This window comes from Dendroctonus ponderosae, unplaced genomic scaffold (genome assembly GCF_020466585.1).
Source record: "Dendroctonus ponderosae isolate FM_Combo_2020 unplaced genomic scaffold, Dpon_F_20191213v2 Dpon_F_20191213_90, whole genome shotgun sequence".
Taxonomy (NCBI): Eukaryota; Metazoa; Arthropoda; class Insecta; order Coleoptera; family Curculionidae; genus Dendroctonus; species Dendroctonus ponderosae.
The window spans coordinates 1-19534 of record NW_026019117.1 but is presented as its reverse complement, the minus strand read 5'-3'; the positions used below and the strand labels follow the sequence as shown (position 1 = coordinate 19534).

The following is a 19534-nucleotide window of genomic DNA, read 5'->3' as shown; positions in this document are numbered from 1 at the left end:
TTAAATAAAAATAAATTTATTTAACCTTCACAGCTACTAATATAAAAGTTCATTAGCATTAAAAGAACGAAATGAACAACTTTTGACACATATTACTCCAACACCTATTCATGCATTAGATGCATTAGTAACACACAACAGTCTCAGTTTTATTTGGATTTTGTTAGTTCCTGTTGGCGTCTTTTGTTCGCCAGGTATATGATCCAGAAGAACCCTATTAAATTGACTACCAGAACTCTCAACTAAAAAAATAATTGTTTAAGAAAAAAGTCTTAAGTAATCAACCGAAACCAACCATTGGAGGAACCACGCTCAAATTAAGAAGTTGCAAAATAGTCAAGTATTTCCAGCTGGAGGTGAGCACTAGCCAGTACAAGCCTTTCAGCTGTTGAACAGCCGTTTCGTGGTCTTTGCCCTCGAGCCTTGCCAATGCATATAACGAAAAGGCCTAAAAATCTTTGATTATTGACTATAATCCGCAATGAAACAGAAAATACCTGGTATAGGGGAGAGTAAACCAGCCTTTCTAATATGAGCCGTTTTGCGATGGCAAAGGAGGCTTCATCTGGCACTGCATGCTCTAAGAACTTGTAGAAAAAGTGGGGTAAGGAGCCACCGAATAGCAGTCTAAAGAATGAATTACATGCAATCGCATTTATTCGTGAATATTTGAGCAAGTGATTAGACTTATTTAAAATACACCTACCCAAAGGTGCCATACGCAGCCAATGTGTGAATGTTGAGTATTTTGGTCCCACTAATCTTTTGGGATGCATAATTTCCAGCTAAGGCCACCATGCAACTGAAATTTGCGATTAGTATTTTTCGTCTTCAGAAACAGAAAAAAAAGACAGAGTTCGAACGTTAATAAAGTAAAAAACTTTACGTCTGATAAAGCAAACGTCCTAAGACTTTGAAACAATATTTTCTTAATTATGGTGTAATAAGCTGCCTTACCAGCTAACTGCTTTGGTCCTCAAAGGATGCTCATATAATTGGCCAAAATAAAAGCTAAGGACACTGATAATGGGCTTGGAAAGGGACATTTTTGGACGAAAATTGCAAACCACTTTTAAAAGAGGATAATTGTACAATGACGTAGATTATAATTAAAACATAAAATTTTCAAACTTGAACTTTGCTATCAGCAGAGTCTATCAGTCTCTGCTATCAGTACACATAACCCTAGAATGTCAGATTGTTTACAAAAAGAAAACGTATGGATAGTTGCCACCACAGGTTGCCACTGTTGCCCACATGAAAAATATAAAAATTCACTAGTTTGAGGCCCAAACGTGTTCGAATTTAACAACATGCTCTTGTTCTAGATAATCTTTTTACTAACGACTTTGCCTTTTGGTGTTTCTTGTGGAAATGCGGCTTCCTGCCACTTTTTACTAATTGAAATTCACTTCTTTGCTATAAGATTACAAAGAACGCCAACGCAGTTTGTGCTTCTAACTCTCATTATGCGGATGCTTTACTGCGGTTGCTAAAGTCCCGTTTTGAGGGTAAATAGCTGCCTTAAGACCATAAAAAAAAACAGCCAACAACGAATACTAACCAAACTACCCAAAAACTAAAAACAAATTACCAAAATTAACCCATATGTCTATGAAACATGTTTAAGAAAAAATCAAATATAGATTTTAAACAAAAGCAGGTACTCAATACTACTCAAAACTAGCCGAAACTATTCGAAATACCCACTAAACYTTGATTATCGGATCTGTTATATTCAGAACTACAAAATGTGTCTAAAAAACTYAAGTAGGTAYAAGCAAAATATAGATTTGGCAAATACGCGATATTTACTACTCTGTGCCACARAACACGTCTGAACAAACTGTTCAGAGGTGTTCTGTGTGAACAGCCGCCACACTGTCACATTTTGKTTTTTTTTGTGTTAAAATCAAATTACTTTTGATCTAATCGAGGAATCGTCRTGATTTTTTCAATCACGATCACCACGATTCATTAATTASATCAAAAGTTGTTTGATTTTACAAGAAAAACCAAAATATGACACTGTGCGCCCTGACACCCGTGTGACGCACAGCGTGGACGTTATGGCGACTTTCATTCTTATGGAAAATCAATGAATTTCAATGAGTCGAAAGTCGCATTTCGACAAGAAATACCACWAAAAAGTTGTTAGTTCAGGGATTAACTATACCACGAGTCAATGATTAACTWCGAATTCGAGGGGACTGATACAGTCGAAACCGACCACTAGCCTTAACTTTTCTTAAAAAATKCGTTTTTCGCTACTTTGAAAGTTTGATATTCACTACTTTTCCATGGGCAAATCAAGACGTCCAAGCCTTTGCGATATAGTTGCAAAAATTTCGCGCATTTGCCAAATGYATATTTTGCGTGATTTTTTCKTTTTGAATTTYACCGATATATATTTGCTACTACTGCGCCTATTTCCTGRAATTCTAGATCAGGTAAACAACATTGTTATTATTTTTATCTTTGTCTCACTACCGTTTGGCATTTTGCGCTTTCTTTATTACAARTTACAGCTGACTCAGATCTGTCAAGCTTACACAAATCAGCTGTGTTTGACGTTGGCATTGTTTAGCTACAAACTCTTGAAAACCTTTGGATTTAACCGTATTTAAATGATTGTTTGATGAATTAAAACAGAAATTCGTCAGGAAGACGGCCTGCTTAAACAAAATGTCCTGTGAAATTCGCGTGACAGCTACCATACAAGATATTCCGAGCATCCGAAGATGCTTATTTCCGACTGATGACCACAGAGGTAGCATTAAGTGCCACTAGGGCAAGCTATAGCTTAGAGCTTGGACTTACAGCTCTTAGGGCACTTTATGCTTTTTTATAGATAATTCCTATCAAAACCAATATTTGCAACTGTTCGCAATGCATTTTTGAACGGGTCGCTATAAGCGCAAATGTTACTACCCCTAAAACTTAATACGTTCTCTCTTATACCAATATCTTTTCATCAGGTACAGAGTCCTGGCTTCAAACCTGCCACATAGCAGCCTCACCGACAGGCGATGTGTTGGCGATAGCCAATGAGAGGAGACTGGTCATCCTAAGCTCAAAATGGGACTCAACTTTATCAAGGAGTCTGTTTCAGATCAATTTTGCTGATTCCATTCACGACTATGATAAGGTGAAAGCCGCCCTTTGTCTCCCAATTGTGGGGGAAAGTCACAGTTCACACGTGGGACCTGATTGGATCTGTACTGTTTTAGGTATGCGCATTCGCAAATCGATAGTTTAGTTTAACACATAGATGAAGGCACTGAAAGCCGATGGGTTTAAGAGCAATTATTTCAGAGTCAAGTATTCTCTTGGTAGTTGTGAAAAACCGTTCTTTGCGGTTAAAGGTCTTTAAAGCTCAAGCAAAACAGAAAATACTCAAATGAAAGGAAACACAAGCAATTGTCTAGATGTTTGAAAAAAACCGAGTATTCAATATCGGTATTTTCTTAATTTCGCAAACACCGTCGCATTTATCTTTCCTGTTCAAATAATATCGTCACTCAAACTGCCACAACTTCTATCAACAACAATCTCATTTTTTAAGTCACATGGGCGCTTGCAGTTTCGGAGCGTCCAATAGTCGGCTCTCGCGTTGTTATAAGTTTCAATTTCAAGTATTAGTCCAGACATAATAACTAGGTAGCAGGCTGACGTCCTTTTAACCTCAATTTTTGGGCAGCTAATGCCAGACTAACGTCAGTTCACTGACGTTAAATTGTCGTTATTATAACTTCACAATGTCACATGCTAAATGACGACAAATCTTGACCTCGAAATAAATGTCTTATTGACAAAAACACTGATTTTATAGTTATACATTATTGCAAAAAGTTACAAGACTCCCTAAAACTACATATGTGAAAATCTGACATATTTGGCAGCTTTGTTTTTTGACCGCTGACAAACGCCGGAACCATACTTCACTCGAAATGTTGTATACGTTTGCAGAATTTTCAGTCCAAATTTCTTGATCTGGCTTGAATAATAATATGTTATACTTACTTACTTCAATTCACTTATGTTCTGTCACAATTTTTCTTTTTCTGCACTCTGCAACAGTTTAATTCTGATGTCAACAAGACGTCAGAAATTATCTACAAATTTGACGTCAGAAAATGACGTTACACCCACGTCATTTCCAGATCAAAATTGTAAACCCGAGTCTAGACCTAACGAGCCGAGCCCGAGCCGTGCCTGATCCGCTACAAGTTTCTTCGATATTTGGTCAAAACACTGACAGAAATCGATCGTCTATCGGATAATCGGAAACGCACCAACAGATGACTTTAAAAGTCGACAAAACCAGTCTGAGATTCTGAAGCTTTATATTTATTGTTTTGTTTGCGCTAATGTGAACACACATGTAAACTATACGTGGTTGCGTTGATAACAAAACCCCGATCCTTATTCTTATAAACTTTTTTAAATATTTCTAAGAACGCCAATTGGAAGGAACCAAATTGGAACCCTCTGTATAAGCAGGCAGTAAAATATCGTACCTAAATACTAATATTACATATATCTTTTGACCAATAATATGAATCGCACTCACCCACTACTCAGACCAATTTGCTGACTTCAGTCCGAACCGCAGGCCATCTGAAAACAAAACATAATTTTTCAACATAATATAATCACAATTCGCGTTTTTAACACACTTTTTCATAATTAAAACCAAGTTTTCTATAGGTTTTGACTCTGGTTACGTGCGCTTCTACACAGAAAGTGGCGACTTATTGTTCGAGGAGCAATTTCACAGCGAAAATATCACGGGCATCAAATGCCAGAGCCAACACAACCCCCGGCCGGATTTATCGCCCGAATTGCATCCGGAAGAACTCTATATTCACTACCAAAGCAATGTTTGTCTGGTGAGTGGCCAGCAGCTGTTTGAGAACCTGAAGAACTTGAGGAGCCAGCTGGCGAGAGGTAACAGACAGTCAATAGTCCCTGGCTATTCGTCAAACATGTATTTCCAACAGTGCAAGCCAAAGGAAGTCCAATAGAATTCAAAGGCGTTCCGCTCAGCGTCAGAAAATGGGGCTTTCAGGACCAAAGCAGTGTCAACGACGTGGCTGTGATTGGCCTTAACATGACGAATACATTCGACCATCTTCTCACTGCCTCCGTTTGTGGAGGATTTGAGGCAAAGTATCGGAACACCGCCCCCAATAGTACTTTGGTTCTGGCGGCCGGTTCCAAACCGTTCTTGGGGTACCACTATGCATTGGAGGGGGTTACGCAGCCTGTTTTAAGCGACGTGGCCAAAGCAGTTGCAAGCAAATTGAAATCGGCATTACCGTATGTGGCTTATGGTTAGTTTATGCTTTACGCCTGTCTTATCGCTCTTTCAGTGGCTGGCTAACAGGGGCGAAGTCCGAGACTAAGGAGGTGACCATTGCAATGCACCCAGTGGAGAATATGGCGCTTCGCTTTGGTCTATGTGATTTGAGACGGACTGCTTCAGAAATTTTCTTGTCTCCCAGTAAAAAACTTGCTGCAGTTTCCGATAGTCTTGGCCGTGTGCTTTTGATTGACTCCTACAGGGGAGTGATCCTGAAAAACTTCAAGGGCTACAGGGAAGCCCAGTGCGCCTTCTTGCAGGTCAGTTTCGGATAGTTTATACCCAGCAAGAAAAGCCAGGATGGAATATCGGAAACGCAGATTAAAGAGTTTTCAATTAAAGATAAATAATTAAAAATAAGATTAAAGAATTTCAAGCGTAATGTTGATTTTTCAGGTTCCGGATGAACGTAAAAGCAAGCACCGATTCGGCAACAAAGTGGCCACATTCCTGCTAATCTACTCGCCCAAAAAGGGCACGTTAGAAATCTTCACTGTGCAGCAAGGCACGAAAATCGTCACATTTTCCGCATCTAAATACAGCAAACTGCTGTATATTACTCACGGTTTGATGGGATTTACGACCACATCTAAGTCGCGTTATGTTTGCCAATATACGTGTGTGTTTCTGGACAATGATGGTCAAATTCGCGAAATTTCCGTACCATTTCATTTCGCCTTGGCGGAGAAGAGCAGCATTCGGGCCAGGGATATTCACCTACACAAGAAACTCCGACAGTTGATTAAAACGGATTGTCCAAGTGAAGTCGATTTGGACAAAGAGATTTTTCACATTTGCACCGAGCTGAAGACCGTTGAATTGCGCCAGCAAACTCTGGAAATGCTGTTGAATCACGAAAGAATATCTGCAGAAGTACTGGCGCGATGTTTGCAGCACTTTTTAGATGATCCTGCTGAAGGCGACGCTCAATCCACCTTCCGGGTGCTTTGCACCAACGCTAAATCCGTGCTGGAGCTGTACTTATTCGCGGTATCCACATCCTGTGAAGCTCCAGAAAACGACAATAACGCTGATCACAACAACAAGCTCAACTTAGAAGAACGAGACTTGCAGGGGCTGCAAAAATTGCTCGATTTGGCCACTGCCACACAAAACGAAGATCGAAATACTCCCAGGGTGCGCTTCTCTTCCTACAAAAATTTCCCAGTATCCAGCTTTTTGTGGTGTTTCGATCTCACAAGCGCCGATGAAATTGGGCTGAAGCCCGATACAGAGGAGCTTGAGCTATTGAAAAGTTCTGAGGTAAATGTTCTACATTCGGCAAAACGTTTTACTTCAATTCAGCTACATATTCAAATACTTGAATACAATATCCATTTGCCCTTTGCAGAGGCAATCATGGACCACAATATGCCCGCGGACACACATTTGTTAATTAAACAATGTATTGGAATCTTTTTGTTTTCAGGTACTGTTCCGGGACTACATATCTGGAACCCGCCACAACCTGTCGGAGTTTTCTTCCGCATTATTAGCCAGTCGCGTCCGAATAAAAGACCTGTTCAACTTGGCCATTCACTATTGGGTGTTCAGGTCCTTGGACATCAGCCTGAACCTGGAGCAGGATATGTACAACTTCCTGCAGGTGATTACCGCTTTAGGAAGGATGGCGAACAAGGAGATTCTTGCTGATGTGGAGACCGTTGGAGTGTCGGGCTTTTGGGGTGATATCCGAGAGACTTTGGCCAACAATGCCCGCTCATTTCCAGCTTTAATGGCCGCCATGCTTTGTAAGCACGTGATGCAACGAGACGAATTGCAGGATTTGGAAGATAATATGGAGCTGCTCACACAAGAAGATATAGAATGGTCGTTGCTTATTGGTAAGGTCGGGGAGATGAGAAACGAGGTCCGTTGCAAATGAATGCTTCAATTACAGGAAAACTTGAAGACATATCAACCTTAAACCTAGTGCTGGGTTTCAAGCCCCAGCTTCAAAGGCCAGTGCTTCCAAAGCTCAGCCATGAAAAGGTGGATATTAGTCTAAAGTATATCCTGCAAAACGGCAAAGGCTCAGTAAGCGAGCTGACCGCCCGATGGCTGACCACGTGCGGTATCGGTCCGCAACAGATCGTGCTTAACGACAAAATCATCTCACACGGTACCACTTTGAAGCATTTGACTTATTTCACGCTCATGCTTGTCTTCTAGCTTCAGCCAATCCAGATCAAAACCAAGACATCTCTGAGGGGATGCATTTAGAGATGATTCAGCAAGTAAACTCGGAGGCTGTTTTCAAGTATTTAAACTTGCTAAAGCAGCAATTCCCTTACAGCTTAGAGGTCAACAATCTGTTGTCGAACGTTTGTTGGGAATACGCTCTCGCATGGAGGAGAGACATTAAGGACTTGAGTAATTTGAGAGCAGCCCTTCAGTGTCTTAAAGAAGTGCCGGATAAACGTGTTCGAGCTGGGCTGTTTCAGCTGATGTGGAACACGCATTTGAAGATTGTCCTTGAAGCCAGCTGCAAGCTGATCAATAAAGTGGGCAAATTGCCAAAAGAGAGACTGTGCCAGCAGGACACCGGACTGTCCGATAAGGAAATAGCAGAATTTATTGGTGAGCCTCTTGGCGCAACGGAATCTACCACTTGAGTCGTCATATTCTCAAATTCACAGAAATTTCAACCGATTTCCTCGACTCTTTCCTCGATACCCTTCAAAGCGAACCCGACCTACCCAAACCAGAAGTAAAGTTTGAACCTCTCTTTGAAAATAGCGGCCCGCTGGCTCTAATAGAGCTGGCCGTTCAACAGAAACGTGCCGACTACGGCCTGCTACACTTGCACTATCAACTCTGCGTAGTGCTACACATGATCACGAAGTTCAATGTGAAACACGCCAAACCAGTCAACAATCTCTTTGAACCTTCTTTGGTCGGCTTCTTCTTCACCGGTAATTATAGCAGATGTTTCAAATAATTTGAGTTAAGATTCCATTGTGTAGACTTGCAGCGACAACAAGACGTTAGCTGGAACAAGTCGGACGTGAGGACGAATTCCTCAAGGGAACAGTTTTTGAGAAAAATAATCACTTCCAGTTTGGAAACCGTCACCCTGGATGATGATGGTCAGGTTTACTGCAAGGAGCACATGGAGTGGATGGACAAGTGCCTAATGTTAACTAGAATTTGGAATCTGAATGTCGATAGCTTTAGAAGGTAGGGCGTTGTCCAAAAAAACATCGAATTGGCTGTTTGAATTGCCTCCGACACCAAAGTTTTCACTCTTTAACCAAAGCTCGCGCTTAAGCTTTCAATTAAATGAAGGTTATTCTACTCTACTTAATCTTTTTACTCAGGAACCAGTAAAACTACATAGTTTTTGTGTATCAATCTTGTAGTGCAAAATTCGTTCTATACGTGGCAAAAGTTCCAAGTCCTTATTAGTGATATTTAAAAATTGCCTCCGGTTTTCATGTGATTGTTTGCAAGCCGAATTTTAGCATTTATCTCCGCTATAACTTGTGAAGTGAGATAGTCAATTTTGGATGCATTGTGTGGGGCAAAGTTCCTTAAATAAGTGAAGAAAGTTTCGATTTTCAATCATCATCAGGCAATTTTTGACAATTTTATAAAATTGCGTTTGGCTTACGAGGTTGTTTTTTCAGGGCGGAGATAGCAATTTATTTAATAAGGAACTAGCGAAGTGAGACAGTTGGTTACTGTTAAATTACTTTCTACAAGTGCCAACAGTTTCGATTTTCATCAGCAGGAAATTTCCAATAATTTTTCATAGTTGCATGTGGTTTTCGCGGATATTTAAATAGATCCTAGACTGACATTTATTTGCTTCGGAAGATGAAAAGTTGAGAGCGCCACTTTTCTATCAAGTTTAAGAGTAAAGTTTTCTCTACAAGTGCGAAGTAGTTTGATTTTCAGTCATTATTAGGCAATATTATTATATTATTAATAATTATTAGGCATACTTGACAAAACCGTGTCTGATTGCTGTGGTGGTTTTTACAGGTCGGAGTTCAACATTTATTTTCTATGTAACTTGCGTAGCGAGAAACTCAACTTTGGATGCAGTTTATAGGGCAAAGTCTCTTATATAAGTGATGAAAGTTTAGATTTTCAGTCATCATCAGGCAATTATTGACAATTTTTGAAAACTGCGCTTGGTTTATCAGATTGTTGTTGCAGGCCGGAGTTAACATTAAACATTTATTTATTCAGGAACTAACGAAGTGAGAGACTTGCTTTTGTATTATGTAGTGCAAAGTGTCAAAAAACCTTCGATTTTTAGTAAATATCAAGCAATTTTGAAGAATTTTTCAAATTTAGGTTTGGTTTTCGCAAATATTTAAGCAGATCCTAGTTTAAGATTTATTTGTCCAGGAATTTGCAAAGCTAGAGTCTGCCCTATAGATTGAAAATGTCTCGATTTTGAATCATCTTCAGGTAATTTTTAAGATTTTTTAAATTTGCGATAATCTTTTATGGCTGTTTATGCAATCCTACGATAGGCATCTATTTTCAGAGAAACCAGTAAAGCTGCAGATTTACTTTCGCGTGTATTTTTGCAGGCCAAAGGGCACTCGATATGTGAAAAAAGTTTGGATTTTGAGTCATTATCAGGCAATTTTTAAAAAGTGCAATTACAATGTGCTTTTGATCTTTGAAGTTGTTATGGCCGGTGAAATTAGGAGGGCCAATTGACTTTTGTATAAATTTTGTAGGCCGTTTTATAAATGGCAAAAGGTTTCGATTTTAAATCATCATCAGGCTATTTTCAAGATTTTTTAAATTTGCGATATAATTTTGTGATTGTTTAATCAGACGTGGGTTTGGTTGGAATTTATTTTCTTAGGAACCAAAGAAGCGGCAGGTTCATTTTCGACAGCGTTTTGTAGGCAAAGCCTGTTCTACATATGGAAAAAGTTTCGCTTTTGGACCATCATCAGGCAATTTTTGAGCAGTTTTTGAATGTGTTTTTGACTTTTGCAGATTGTGATCCACATTACATTCTAATTTTACGATGCAAGTATTGCTATTTTTACGAACGTTATAAGTTTCGAGTTTCGCAAGATCCCGTTTTTTTATGCAGATATCAGATAATATTGCTGTACATGAGTGGCTACGATTTGGTGGCTCAGGACCTTATTCCTGCCGTTGACGAGCCAGAACTATTAGGTGAAGACTTGCTAAAAGTGGCAGGGAACCGATTGGGCCAGTTTCTATCGTCTTCGGTCAACTTGGGCGAAAACATCGCCGCACTGAGCCCTATGTTAAGCCGCTATATAGACTCTTTAGTAAGTTAGCAGCTGGTAATCATTCAACATAGGGTGAGGAACTAATTGACAATTTCAGAATGAAGGTTCGTGTTCCCCTAGCAATCTAACCAACATCAAAGTGCTGGCCAATCAGGCGAAGAACTGCATAGGAGAGTCCCAAAAAGAGTTATTCAAGCTGGCCGAGCTCCTTTTAGACGCCTGTGACACTTTGGAGCAGATTCGTGACGCCGATGCAAATAATGCGTAGTAGAAAATAAATAGCGTGTTTTATCGTCTGCCACAACGTGCAAGCGACTAGTTTGGTTAGAGGAAACTGTTTTTCTAGATACTACTCTAGGCGCTCTTGCTTCAATTCGCAGTTCATTATACCTACTACCCTCAATAACTTAAATCTCTCTTTAAACTTTTAGCTGAAAGTAATGTGATACCATTTAATAACTGTTCGTTTTTATAGGAGTACGGTCCTTTGTGACCAATAAAGATTATTTTTTAATTCATCTGCAGCCTTTGTTTGGGTTAGTCCCTCTCCCTCCCTAAAAAATTTTAAGGGTCTTGAAAACGAAAAAAAAACAGCAGAAAACGTGCAAATTTTCATGGACAGTTTGCTTCATTCAAAACGGGACAAACTGTGTGTCCTTTGTTCGAAATCGAATGTTTTTTGGCCCAATTTCGGTCCGGCCCGTACACAAAGGAATCTCCAATAACATCCCTCCGCAGCATCAACCCCGATATCTCGATCGGCCGCGTTGGGAGAGATTTTTGCAAAATCCGGCGCCGACGAATCGGCGCCACATTCGTTACGTCACGGCGCCCCGACGGATAGTGCGATGGCGTCGATCACAGCACCCGCATCCACGTCAGCTCGCCGCGAGTCCTAATTTCGAAAAAGCAGCTTTTTGTCCAAATTTCAGAAGTGAGCACATATTTTGCCAAGATTTCGCACTCACCCACCATACATGCTAAATCACGTAAGTGTAGGCTGTAACTCATTAAGTGTCTATCATTTTCCAACCCCTGAACGTTAAATAAACAGGGGCGTGCGTGGTCAGTTGATATTTTTTTTATTTCGGAATTCTGATGAATATGGCCAGGATTTAAATCAACGCCTTCGCCTGGCTCAAAAAATCACCTAATAATACAACTCAACAGGGTCTTTTTGGCAAATTAATCAAACAATGGACCACAAATCTCTTCTATCAAAGGGGATTCTGGATTTGAAAAATGCAATTCTTTGATCTGAAGAAATGAAAGTGCGTTACCCAATTCCGCATACTAAAGCGAGTTTTTTTAAGGAATGAACACTCTTTGTTACAAACTGTCGCTGCATTTTCAACTACTATTATAAACAATTGTCTGGCAATATCCCTACTTTCAGGTTACAGCACAGTTTGCAACTGCAACGTTGAACATTCTTTTTATTTTCCACTGTCTTGCCCAAAAAAATAAACTAAACTGTCGTATTTCAACAGAAAAATTGTCGCCTTTCCCAATTTAAGCCAGCTCTGTATTTAAAATTTGAAATGGTTAATCGATGACCTGTGATCGAACTAATCATGATTACGTATGGTAAACTCGGAGCAATATTTTTTCGAAAATTATCTATAATAGTAGATACGTAATTTCGAGTTTTTTTTTAAGAAAACACCGTGGCTTTGTTGATACAATATAAGGTTTCTAGGACAAAGAACCAACCGAAAAATCTCTATTTTCAGTCAAACTGAATACACAAAAGGAAAACTAGGCTAATTCCATTAGTTCGCAGTTCTGTTTACTTCGGTTTGATCACAAAACGGAAGAGGATTTTTGCTTGTCCAGAGTTTGACAAGCATTATGAGTTTAGGACATTTATTCTTTTCATGGAGCAAAGCATAAAAACTCTTTTCAGACTTCTATATCCAGTGTCCCGAAACAATATGGAAATATTTTAGAGATTAAAATAGGAAAAACAATTCATGTAATTCGTCTTTTTCCCTCTTATAAAGGCAGATTGCATAATTTTAACGCATTTTTTTCCGTCAAGTAGTTTCAGCCTTTTGTGATATTTTTATAAGAATTTTCAATAAATTTTAATATCGACAGTACTCAGTACGCTCACAACCTGAAATACCTCGACATTTTTTCCGGACATCTTCTATAGTTGTCACACACACATCTAAAGTGGGGCAAACATGTATTAGCATAATAATAGTAATGGAAAATAGTTTATAAATACACTTATATTCCATGATAAACCTAGTTTTTATCGATTAACGCACAATGCACTTGGGTAGATTTATTCCTTCATGTCAAGTTCATATAAGTAAATATAAAAATGTAACGTTGCATCACGCTATAACGTACATACGAAATCGAGTTCAATTTGAAATGGTTTTATTCAATACTTTGTCGGTTTACTTAAAACTCTACCTTTTGAGTAAACGAATTCGATAAAATGGAGTTTTCGCCTGAAAAGGCAAAGATCTTGGCAATGAAACCCCGAATACTAGTTGGAAGATGTCCAAAACGCTCCAGTTTCGACTGTTTTTAATGCATTTCCATGGAGCCTCCTTCTCCAAGAGTGCTTGGTATTGACCTAGGTTAATAATGCCTTCCAATTGTAGCCAGTTTCTTCGAAAGATTTATGCTAAAAGTTCGCCTAATTTATCTTCGATTCATTTGTGTAACAATTAATTAGTAGCCGGTTTAAGACAAAATTACTGGGACAAAACACAACTATCTAATTTGCGATGCAAGCCTTTCTTAGAAGAAGATATCTTTTTCGAATTTAAATGTGTATAGCCTGACAAAAAGATGCTAATACGCCTCCAGGAGTAGAAGCAAAAAGCCAGACGGCGTATTAAAAACTTGTTTGATCTAAAGCTCTAAGATGGATCTTTGTACGCATCTATTTATATCGGGTTGCTCCTCTCAAGCAGCTCGATATAAGATTTGATGTTCGGTTTACTGCTCTACTTCGCTCTATTTTCAGTTTGGAGTGATCTTGGTTGCTCCTTGAACTTTTCAAGATCAATATTGTGTGTAATCAACTGAGCGCCTTCCTATTTATTTTCAATTAACAGGAAACCGTCGAAAATAAGCCGCAGCCAATTTCTACCAAATGCAGTCATAAGACAGTGAACAACAAATAAACATTAAGATGTAATTTTATTATACGACGATGACGATTAACATTTATTATAATGATATTTAACATTATTTATTCCATTATGATTGTACGTGATATATTTTGTACTGTTTTATTATATTTTTCACCATTGTGGACTGTACTGTACGTACTATATGTTGTCGAATTTTTTTTACTCGCTTTGTAAATAAGATTTGTGAATTTTTGATTTGATTAAATGTCGCATTTTGGTACTAAAACAAGCCGTTGGGCACATTGTAACTTCGGGTATAACCAAACCGTGCGAATACTTATTTTATTAAGGTTTTCGCAACAGACGATAAATATAAACTTTAACAATAGAGGCGCAAATCCGGAACGTAGAAATTCTTGAACATTTTCAAGCTTATCAGTTTTTAATACCAAGTCATGCTCCCAGTCGGGCAAAAAAATAATTTGCTTTACATATCTAGATATTCACAGCATTTATTTTAAACCAACCGTCCAAATCGGTCCAAATCTTATTCCCGAAAATTGCGAATTGTAACTTGAGTAGGTTTTGATGGCACGAGTTAGTACTGAATGGAGATTTCTTCTCTTACTTCGTGAGCCCTAATTTTCATACTTTGCCTTTAGACTCTTTGGATGATAGATATTTATCATATTTAATAAAATTTTGCTCCTAGCATGGGCTATCGAAAATATTATTACAACTGATTGGATATTTCAAAACGTTTCTGCAATAAGTTAGTGTTTTGGGCATTTATGTTTCCGGTTTCGACCAATTTTGGTTTCTATCTAGCCTAGCTCTAGTAGATTAGAAATATTAGTCAAACGTAAATAATGAAAGCCATGAAAACCATAAGGTCAGAAGTATTAAACCGTTTCTGTATAAAACCTCGAACATATTTTCGCTCCTATCTCTTTGAAGGTTAGAATTTTCTGATAAGCCCTAAATGCCAAAACACGCTCATCGAGATGGGCTATCAAAAAGTCATTACAACCGATCAAATACATTCACCTGTTTCGTAGATTACATTTTTAACTTTCAAACGACTTAAGGGCAGGCTTACTCTGATCTTCGGTTTTCTTTATAGCGAAAGATAGTTGAGAAATGTTTTTTCGAAAAGATCCTTCAAATGATACTGATATTTTCAGTCGTTTTTAATCCGAATGGGTCCAGAGGAAAAGTTGATGGGTCCGGTTGAGGACACAGCCCTGCTCCGATTTTAACGTCTGTTTGATCGATTCTATTCCGGTCTCAATCCTAGGTGTGTGCCAAATTTCAGCTCGATATCTTGAACACTGCGCTCAACATTATGAATAAATAATTTTAAGTTCACTAATAATTGATTTGAATTCGATCGAAATCCCAGGAAACCAAACTGCCAAAAACCTACTGATAAATACGACAGTGTAATTAAATTTTCCAGTATGTTTTTCTAGTTTCTTCTTTTTTATATTAACTAGAGCTTCTATTTTTACACGCTAAGAGCGAAAGCGTTAAGAGTAAAAGCTGACTAACGCAAGCCCTATGAACGAGTACCTACGCGACTTGTGTATAATCAAATCCCAATGTTAAGATATTTTGCAGTAAAAATAGTTTTTTTTTCTGTTTTATTGCGTTTGAAATGAGAAATTTCTGACAAAACCTGATTGCTGAACGGAAGTTCTCAATACGGGCTATCGAAAAGGTCCTAACATTTGATTGAATATTTCAATCCATTCGTGAGATATAAGAGGTTACAATTTTTGAGAGCCGTTCAAATGCTGATGAAGCATAATTGGTGAAAAACGAATTTCGAAATTACCTACGAAAAAGTTAATAAGTAGGTTTAGAAATCACCCATTTTTGAGTTATGGCGTTTTTTAACTTTCAGAAGCCTGAAAAGAGGAGAAGCCCTAGTCCGATCTTTGACTTGGTTTCACAAGAAAGTTCAGGATTTCCATTTCAAAATGGTTGAATTTTTCAGAGTTCATATGTTTTCCAAATCAATTCCTGTTAGAGTATCAAATCAATCCCTGTTAGAGATAATTAGATATATTTAGTTCAACCGTTTTTTTAAATAAAGTAATCTTATCTCAGAACGAAGCCAATCTAATAGCTCAACATGGCATGTTTTTTATTATAAGCGAAAGCACTTGCAATATTACTACAACCTGAACCTGAAGACAAGAATGCGACATTGCCCGAATAACAAATAATGGTAGTATTTGAGGTAATTTTTAACAGAGAGCGCTTTCAGGATTAATTTAACACCCATTCAGATCAGCTTATCAGGAAACATCGAAACCTTGCCCATGGAGGACTGAGGCCAATTTCTCCAGGAATATTGTAAGAATGGATGCTGGATATACTCAAGATTTATGATAAAAACGTACATTTCACCGCGTATCCGCCAGAACTATTACATCATAATCGCAATTTAATTATTAAGCGTTGAAATTGACGTGCCTTGTCTCGGTTCGGTACCGCCTTTGCTTGTAAAATCTGATTATTGTTTGCCTAAAAATGCGCAGTACTTGCTAGGCAGTGCCAATGTTATATATCAATGCGATAATCGATCAGGTTTGCGTTGTGTAAGCCAAGCCGGAATTATTTATTGATTAGTTGCAAAGTTTAGTTTTATTGCTGACTTTTTCGCAGCAAACTGTCTTCCATTCGTTTTGGCCAACGACGAGCTTCAGTTCCGCAGAATAAGGTGCCATGCAACAGTCCTGTGCTGTTCTTGCGCCTCCGCTGCTGACTCGAACAACACGGACACCCTCAGACTTATGACTACTGTAAGCGATCGAACTGACTTTTTGCTATCTATAATGCCGTTTGTTTTGTCCATTTCAGCAACTGACACCGAACAAGTGCAATGACGGCCACTATAGCTGTTACCCCCCGAAGGAATGCTGCAAACAAGGATGTTGTTTCCTGGTGGGACCGTCCTATGCCAGGCCACCATCGGTTCAAACTGGGAACATGTTTGCTAATCCTCTGTTTTTAGGACACTGGCAAGGCCTTCGAGCTTCAACCGCAGAATTTGTATTTAGTCCGGTTTTCCTTGTAGGTACTTTTGGTTAGCGGTCACCGCCACCATAGCAGGCATTTTGTGTGCCTGCTCGCTTTGGCGCAAACACAGTCAAGGGGGCCTCTGCTGCAGAACAGGCTCAAGCCAAAATCGCTCTTGTTCCGAACCGGACTCCATTGGCTCCTGCTACGCTCCGCCTCAGTACAGTAGCTGTAACAACTTCCATGCAGCTCCACCACCGTATTCTGAGGTAAAAACATTTTGCTATTCACTGATGATTGATGATTTTTCGCTGTTTTGCTAAGGTGACTTCGAAACCTGATATGTACCCGCTGGTGATTAGCTACAATGCCGAGCCGGTAATCAAAAACAACAACACTTCCACTGGATACATTATCCAGTATTTCAGGAGCTTTATTCGACCGATTGGTGAGTACAGCGCGCTGTTAATTAAATCTGAAACGTCATGCTCTACCCTAACTATCGTTTATTATCTCCCATTCATTGGATCGTTAAGCGCCTTTAGTTCCCAATAAACGCAAACTATCCGCATTCACGCCCGGCAAGTTAATAATAAGGGTATCGTGGCTCTTGTTTGCCTCCAAACTCCGGCTTAATGAAACACCTCTGATGAATCCAACGTAGAAAAATAATGTCGTTCTTTCAGGCTCACTTTCAGCTACTAGCACAAATGACTCAATCAGTTCAAGCTATCTGTGTAACGCTGTCAATGAGGTAAGTATATTTGGAGAAGCTGTATATGTTTGAGGTGCTGACTTTTTCGTTTCGCGTAGGCAAACAACATCGTTCCTCCTACTTACTCCAACGTGGCCAGTTTGGAGGAATTGGTTGTAGACTCTCCTCCTCATCCAAGTCCATCGGGATCGGAGCGAAGACTGCCTAGAAGTGCCTCTTCAGTTTCAAGTGCCCCCACTGAATACCACCAAGTAAGCGTTGGTTGATTCTTATCACGTTGCTTTTGATTTTATTCAGTACTCTTATTAAATCAGGTTTAGAAAATTTGAATAATTCTTTGTTACCTACTCAAACAGGTTGAGAGTACTTTTGTGCATTTAGGTTGGATAATTCAAATTTGGCAATTCCTGTGGCTCTTGCCAAGTTCATGCGCTGAGTCTAAACAAATCCGAAATTTGCATACTTTAGCAATTGGTTTTCCTTGCGAATGGTCAAGTTCACTTTTTTCGTCACTATTTCTCTTTTGCTTCATACTTACTGTCATTAGATGAGTTTTATCACAACACTGCACAATTTATGGTAGATCTACTCAACTTCACCCCATAGCCTTACGACGCAACATCAGCGTTCTTTTTTTTTCGGAAATTTTTCGGCTAAGAATATGCAAAGTTGATTGAACGATAGAGAAGTGGCTTCTCTTCATCTATTACTTCGTTTATTACGTTTGAGATCAATGGAAATCTGTGAAGTCTTTTAATAGTTCAATAGTAGTCCATGCATGTGTGTGTTCAGCTGTGCTATTTTTTTACTTGCGGCGACTACTTTCACTTTTTGAGAGGAATACATTTCCATGTAATAAACAACGCAACGTGGAAATTCCGTGTAAATTTCGGCGATTTAGAGCTTCTCCAAGGAAGGTCAACTTTGTGCACGTTCGACATTGTTATACATTTAAAATTGTCAAGAAAATATTTTAGAAACTCACGAAAAATAAACTGTAACACCGACATGTTTGTCAACAAATATCTGAGTAGCAGCACGATTGTGTTATGCCTATTTATTAAAAAATAGAATTGCGATTTGTCCTCCTTATATTATCTGACAACTACTTGGCTTTACTGGAAAAATTCCAATACAATTTTCATATAGAGTCCGGAATTAAGCAGATATGAAAGCACATACCTACTAATGTTTTTTCCTGTGCCGCAAATAGAAAATCCTTTAATTAATTAATTTATTTGTTAATATTAATACAATTAGTTCATTAATAGATGTAAATAAATTGACTTCGATTGCACAAATTTTTTGTCTTTGATTGCGCATTATAACCAGAGTCAATAAATAATAAAATATAAAATCTCTAAAATAAATAATGAATAACTCAAATCTTTAAAAATGTAAATTAAGAGGGCCCCTATTTTGCCCTATAAGAGTCATATGTTCCTATAGTTCCAATAACACGTAGAACTAGCAGGTGATTATAGTCCTTATGTATAGGATTATTAATTATTTTCAAAAGGTTCTATTTAGGGCGATTTTCTCAACATCACTTTGAAACTTAGTTTTTTAACACTTTGTATTAATAGTTATAAAAATTTTGTCGAAATTTCATTAAAGTAAGTCCTTTTCAGCAAGAAATGCGCCTCAAATTAAGAACACATTTTTCCTCATACGCAAAGTGAATAATTATTCGAGTGGCTGCAACTGTAATTTTTTACATAAAATTTAAAATTGAATCAATAACGGTTAGACTTAGGTACATGATATTATAGATGAAATATATTTAGAATTTGTAGTAGAATTTAAAAATGTAATAATAAATAGGGCGTTCCATTTAAAATAAGCAAGTTGGTCATCTTGAAAATATTTTAGATCGCTTGCCCCCAATGACTTCGGCACACTGTTAAATTTTCAAATTTCTCCTAATTATAGTTTGCCAGATAGCGATTACGGCGGTTCCCGGTGGGACACCCTGTCGTATTAAAAAGATAAATGTGATATTTTTAGATTAATATATACTTTTGTCTCCGAATAATTTAAGGTTTCAAGAAGGCAAAGGCCTAAAAGAACGTTAATATTTACCAATTGTGAGTTT

At 38.3% G+C, this 19534-nt stretch overlaps 3 protein-coding genes across 4 annotated transcripts; 2 read left to right on the top strand and 1 right to left on the bottom strand.

Moving 5' to 3' along the window:
- LOC109539635 (peroxisomal membrane protein 2) lies at window positions 1-1196 on the bottom strand. Its single transcript, XM_019907510.2, has 5 exons — window positions 958-1196; window positions 707-802; window positions 498-627; window positions 296-448; window positions 1-242 (listed from the first exon to the last, which is right to left on the bottom strand). The coding sequence occupies exons 1-5, from the start codon at window positions 1044-1046 to the stop codon at window positions 150-152; spliced, it is 561 nt and encodes a 186-aa protein (XP_019763069.1). The 5' UTR covers window positions 1047-1196; the 3' UTR covers window positions 1-149.
- Window positions 1197-2535: 1339 nt separating this feature from the next.
- On the top strand, window positions 2536-11117 carry LOC125505683 (rab3 GTPase-activating protein regulatory subunit-like). Its single transcript, XM_048670004.1, has 13 exons — window positions 2536-2770; window positions 2979-3230; window positions 4711-4950; window positions 5004-5322; window positions 5376-5625; window positions 5762-6628; window positions 6795-7209; window positions 7266-7487; window positions 7538-7945; window positions 8005-8280; window positions 8332-8545; window positions 10434-10638; window positions 10697-11117. The coding sequence occupies exons 1-13, from the start codon at window positions 2686-2688 to the stop codon at window positions 10865-10867; spliced, it is 3924 nt and encodes a 1307-aa protein (XP_048525961.1). The 5' UTR covers window positions 2536-2685; the 3' UTR covers window positions 10868-11117.
- Window positions 11118-11422: 305 nt separating this feature from the next.
- On the top strand, window positions 11423-17769 carry LOC109539646. 2 transcript variants are annotated; one of them, XM_048670006.1, is made up of 7 exons: window positions 11423-11588; window positions 16371-16507; window positions 16566-16726; window positions 16783-16993; window positions 17049-17172; window positions 17411-17478; window positions 17538-17769. In XM_048670006.1, the coding sequence occupies exons 2-7, from the start codon at window positions 16499-16501 to the stop codon at window positions 17703-17705; spliced, it is 741 nt and encodes a 246-aa protein (XP_048525963.1). In that variant the 5' UTR covers window positions 11423-11588; window positions 16371-16498; the 3' UTR covers window positions 17706-17769. The 2 variants fall into 2 exon arrangements, with proteins under 2 accessions (XP_048525963.1, XP_048525962.1); XM_048670005.1 differs by lacking the exon at window positions 11423-11588 and adding an exon at window positions 16177-16303.
- Window positions 17770-19534: the final 1765 nt, after the last annotated feature.